This window comes from Amblyomma mixtum, chromosome 7, assembly GCF_055824585.1.
Source record: "Amblyomma mixtum isolate Tamu chromosome 7, ASM5582458v1, whole genome shotgun sequence".
Lineage (NCBI taxonomy): Eukaryota > Metazoa > Arthropoda > Arachnida > Ixodida > Ixodidae > Amblyomma > Amblyomma mixtum.
The window spans coordinates 28,132,095-28,137,834 of record NC_143018.1 but is presented as its reverse complement, the minus strand read 5'-3'; the positions used below and the strand labels follow the sequence as shown (position 1 = coordinate 28,137,834).

Sequence of the window (5,740 nt, the reverse complement as noted above, 5' to 3'; positions counted from 1 at the left end):
AGATTTTTTTGACGTCTTCCTGTTCTGCGACTGTGGGAGAGACAAGGCAGAGAGTTGGGGGAGAAAGCGTGTTCGTACACTATAAATCCCAGCTCTTGCATGCCTTGGAATCAAGTCGCTCGAGCTCGCTTGTGACAACTACTAACCAGAAACAGTTCTACTAACAAGTACAGAAGTATTCATCACTCCGTGTGTTCGTAGAAGGATAGTAACAATGATTGCGAACGTAAGTATACATGTATAGAATGTTTTATTTTCCGCGAATTCTGAGCATTGGGCTCGAAATTCAGTTGCATTAGCCAATTATTGCCGCATCACTGCTAAATCAAGTCATGTAATCTAATCCGCATAAATATAAAGGTATGGTTAGACCCTATACTGGCGTTCTCGGAAAATGCCAACGTCATCAAGCAGAGGGTGACCGTTACGATAAATATCACGAAAATATTGAATCGATAGCAGCGGTTAGAAGCACTAAAATTGAAGCTGCGCAATCTATAGGCGGCTATGAACTGCGAATCACGAAGAATACGTTGCGTGGCAGCGATATATGATACGCGAGGCTTTTATATACTATTGCTACTCAATCGAAAAGCAGGCTGATAATCTGCAGTAGGCGTGAGATGTGATTGCTATTAATCTTTCTCTCTTGTTTCAGATCGTCGTTGCTTGCATCTTCTCCTGCGTACTCGCAGAAGAAGTGTACAGTAACCAGGGCTACCTGTATGACCGCTTTCAGGGACCGCTTGTAGCAGCGGCTGCTACACCTGGCGTCTCATCCGTGGAGCCCTTCTATGTAAGGCGCTTTTGATCAAATACAATAACCGAAGAATAGCCTTCTCTTCTGATGTTATTATGGCTCCAAGTCATCAAGCGCCGACAAGTCTTTTTAATCGTTCACAGCGGCGATGAAACGGCAGAAAATTGTTATCGTGAAGAAAACTCACGCAGCGGAACTGAAACACATTTATAACCGATTGGTCTGTACATGATGGCTTTCTGCCAAGGTTGTTATATTGTACAGCTGCTATAATCGAATTACCCATAACTAAAAGGTAGCATAAAATTTTCAAGGTTGTCTACTTCATAACCTGCTTGATAGAGAGACGTCCACTCGCTCTAGGAAATAGATTATTTGAAGAAAAGAAAGCTGGAAGCCATAAACTACGCATTCTAGGCAGGTATACATTGTTGTCAATAGAGCGCACTGCAAGCAGTTAGTGCTTGTGAGCTTCAAACGCTGTGAAAGAAGATAAGGCTGTTGGTAGGGACATTGCGGAGACATCCATTTAACTGTCGTTTTGGAGCAAGAACACTGTCGTGAACTATTTTTGCAATTGGCGGTGGTAATGTCAAGGATGCTCAAGTTAGATCAGTTTTTTGACAAACTAAGTTAGTTACTCCAGTACATTTGATTATTCTTTTCTAAGGAGAAGGTGACAAAACACCATTTGCAATGAAAAAAAAAATGTGCAGCCGCCGCAGCCATACAGCTTCGGCTACGACAATGTCGACGAGTACGGCACCCAGTCCTACCACAAGGAGCAAGGCGACGCCAACAACGTGAAGACTGGATCGTACGGCTACCGGGATGCCAACGGCATCTACAGGCGGGTCACCTACGTCGCCGACGCCAACGGTTTCCGGGCCACTGTCGACACCAATGAGCCGGGCACGGCCCCCGGTTACAGCGCCGACGCAACCTACAACGCCAAACCGATCCGGGTGGCCGCAGCAGCCAAGTCGGCCTCGGCTCCACTTCCTGTGTACGCTGTACCCCCGGCATACGCCGCTGCACACAACGCGTACGCCCTGCGTGCTCCGTGGTCTTCATAAGCCGGAATCTCGTTCAGATACAGCTACGTTGTAAAGAGCATTTGTAAATAAATGTATGCAACTGCGACCCTGTAGGCTTCCTTACCAGCTTCTTGTACTTAACACTTCGGCCTTAGAAAGTCATTCGCGACAATACAATATTTTTTTTTATGTGTAGAGCTGATTAAAGCTCAGAAGGGATGCATTTATTGTAGTTCTTGGTCTGACAGGAATAAAGGGACATTTGTTCCACAGTTGCCAAGTGGCATGTGATATACTAAGGCTAGGCGCGGTGTGAACATGCGACAGGGATCTTGGTTTAGTTCTTTCTACTAGGATACGCCTTTGTTAAAAAATAAAACAACAGCTCAAAGAAAGACCACTAACAGCTTACGAACAACAGGCACTAGGAGATTCTGTAGCAGGAAAAAAAAACGCATGCTTGACGATAACTCATTCGAGATAGTTGTCCCTGGATACATAGATATCTAGACAAGTGAACAACCACCCTTCCATCTCGATAAAACCATGCGACCCACCGATAATATCGTAGATAAGTGACGACGATGTTGTTTATATTTATAGATCTTTAAACGATAGTGACAGATTCAGAAACAAGGCCTTGCATTTTTCAGGACCAACAATAGCTGCAAAGAGCATGAACTTGATAGGCAGCTGATAGAATTTGCGCGAGGAATGCGAATTAGGAGTCCTTCAGTGGCAAAGCAAACAGCTGAGGTCCGAATGCGAATTTACCCACAGCCTCAAGTGAACTACAGATTTGTTTGAAAGGAATATTAATCATACCTACACGTTCCCAATATTTCCGATAGCCCAACGGCTGAAGCACACAATTGCTCACCCAGAATTTCTCTCCTTTACTCATAAGTCCTCTTACTCCAATGAATTCTCCTCTAGCTTGCCTGGATGAATGATGCTGTGGATGAAGTCCCAGCACTCAGAAACCTGCACTTCGGTAGGTGCAGAAGTGTGCTGCTATGTCAACATTACCTGCAGGCTGACAGTTTGGGCTCTAACGTGGCTTCTATATTAATGATAGATCTCGAAAGGGACTTGGTATTGTACTTAGAGAACACTAAGTGAACCGAATTTTCTCGCAGACTTCACAGTTTATTTATTATTTATTTATTTATTACAAATACCTCAAGGGCCCTCGGGTGAGGGCTTTACATGAGGGGTGGGCTAACAGCCTGGTGTTAATAGATTTTTTCGATGGCTTTCTTGAAATGGTCCGGGTTTGTATGAAGGATGGTACTTGTGGGAAGACTGTTCCAGTCACGCGCTGTTTGGATGAAGAAGGAATGAAGATGGGTCACGGTGCGAGCAGGGGGTGGGTAAACGGCATTTTGGTGGCTTGTGCGGGCTGAAGAACGATGACCAGGCTGAATAGGACAGTGGGAAGAAAAGTTATGATACATTTTGTGGTACAAGCACAGCCTTGCAACTGTGCGACGTTGCTTGAGGTTAGGTAGGCATGCATTATTTTCGAGGGAAGTAACACTGGTGGAGTATGAGTAGTTTGAGTAGATGGATCGAACGGCGCGATTTTGGGCAAGTTCAATACAGTTAGTTAGGTTAAGCTGAGCGGGGTCCCAGATGGCAGATGCGTATTCTAACTTTGGCCGAATTAATGTTTTATAAACTAGTAATTTAACTGCTGGTGAAGCTAGACGTAAATTACGACGAAGATAGCCGAGGCACCGAAAAGATAAGTCACCGACAAGGTTTACGGCAGTCATTTTTTGGTTAACGTATCTCTGGCCGCGGTATCTGTGGACTATCTGTTTAATGGAGGGGTCGGACTTACTGCCAATTATTTACCTAGGAATTGTCGTTGTTTTGAGAACTTCATGTATTCCCATAGGATGCAAGCGGGTTCGGTGTTCCGTTTGGAATAACCCACCATCTCTAATGCAATATATTTGCGTAATTAACTAGCAATCTGCCTTGCCTGCTTAGTCGTTGAAAGGCGCGAGCGGAACATTGCAGCGCATAACAGGTTTTGATTTATAATTACATAATTAAAAAGCCCTTGCCACGATGAACGACGTAGCCGAGGGCCTGAAACATTGCCGAGTAGGTGGGTTTCTTGAATGTGTAGCCCGCATGAAAAATTCCGCAACAACTACAATCATATTAGTTTACATAACTACTAGAACAGGTGGTGGTGGTGGAAAAGATTTATGTACAGATACACTTCAGGAGGTTATGCATGAGCTGACCCAGAGGGGGTCAGCCCTTACAAGTACTAGAGGAGGTCCGTAGTTGTTTATTTGTTTATTGTTTATTGTAATACCCACAGCGCCACAAGTGGCATTACAGTGGGGGGGGGGGGGAATAACACATCATACAAACGAAAAAAAAGGTAACAAAGTGCAGCACATACAATGCAACCATGATGCAATATTAATACAGCCTAAAAACAGCATTCACAGAGATGAAGAGAATAAATCACCTGACGTAATTAATACCACCTCTTCAGAGAGCCGGTTCCAATCTCTTATAGACCTAGGGAAAAAAGCATATTTGCACATCTCTGATTTACAGTTAATTTCCTTAACTTAGCGAAATATAGTTTGGTGAATGGATGTACAGGTCACGGTTTATGCCAGTATTGGAATAGTAAATGCTATGAAAAAATTTTAACCTCAAACAATATCTACGTTTTTCAAGCGTCTTCCATCCCAGCGAGTTTTTTGCACGCGAAACACTAAAGCTCCTGGTATAGTACCTGGTATAGCACCATGCTTCGTGGTGCTGCTTCTTTGGGTGAGTGCTCGGACTTTGCTTAAGATTTGCCAGGCTTCAGATGTTTGGGTTATAACTTTGAACTGCTGGGAATCGAGGGAAGTTGTTCGATGAGGCGTATGTGTGTTAACCTCACGACAACAGTTAAACAGCAAAGCCGGGGCTTGGAGCAGCAAGCATAGATCTCATGACATGGCCGGAGGCAGATTTGCTAGCGTTGTGCGAGGAGTTGGGTGCGGTTGTTCAGGAGGAGATGGAGAAAGCCGATATTTGTAAGTCGCTCTTAGAAACCGCTGACGAGGAAACAATTGAGTTTACTTGGGAACTCCTCAAACCCGAGCTGAAAAGAGTAGAAGAGCAGCGGCTAAAGGCAGAGCAAGAGGAGCGGGAGTTGAAAAGGTTGCAGCTTAGAGTTGAGATGCAACAAGGCGCAGTCAGGAATGAGGGAAGCGGAACTTCGATGAAAGCGGAGAGTAAGAAGGCAGAGTGCCAAGAACATGCGCAAGCAGGCAGCCTTAAACTTTACAAGAAGGCGGAACAGGCAGAGCACAAGCGCATCATGGCAAAAATCAACCAAAGCATTGTCAGGGGAGACTGGGATGTGACGCGATCTCGGCTGCGAGCTTTCAAGAAAGGCGAGAGCATTTCAAAATTTCTTGACATATTTGAAAGCATCTGTGAGAAGACTAAATTAGACAATGAGATTTGGAGCCGCGACCTGCGTGCCTGAACTACCCTCCCAAAACCAGGGCCCCTCCGTCCGCAACAACTGCGGCCGACCCCAGAGGCGTCGGCCGCAGCCCGGGCTCGCGCGACCAATGCCCGTTGGGCCTGCAGGTCAGAGCAGCACAGCAGGGTCGCCTCCCGGTCCTCCCGGGTTGGATTGGGGTGAGGGGGAAAGCAGGGTCGGAGGGGCAGGCCCACACCATGTGGTACACGTCCGAAAACTTCTCCGCACAGTGCGGACAGCTGCCCGAGAAAGAAGGGTCGAAGTGTTTGAGAGCTGCCGGGCACAGCAAAGTATTGTTACAGGTTCTATTTACAAATACTATTTACAAGGCAGGTCGAGAAGAGCCTGGTGCGCCGGCGGCAGGATACTGGACTTTCTCTTCTTCTTCCAGCCGCCGCACGTCTTCTTTGTTCCTCAGAGCCCATG

The 5,740-nt window shown here is 45.9% G+C and overlaps 1 protein-coding gene across 1 annotated transcript; it reads left to right on the top strand.

The window, feature by feature from the left end:
* Nucleotides 1-634: 634 nt before the first annotated feature.
* On the top strand, nt 635-1,836 carry LOC149335445 (uncharacterized; the record flags this gene model as incomplete). The annotated part of the gene is made up of 2 exons (XM_089553806.1): nt 635-796; nt 1,477-1,836. Coding segments are annotated over 2 exons (522 nt in total), but the record flags the coding sequence as incomplete, so codon positions are not given.
* Nucleotides 1,837-5,740: the final 3,904 nt, after the last annotated feature.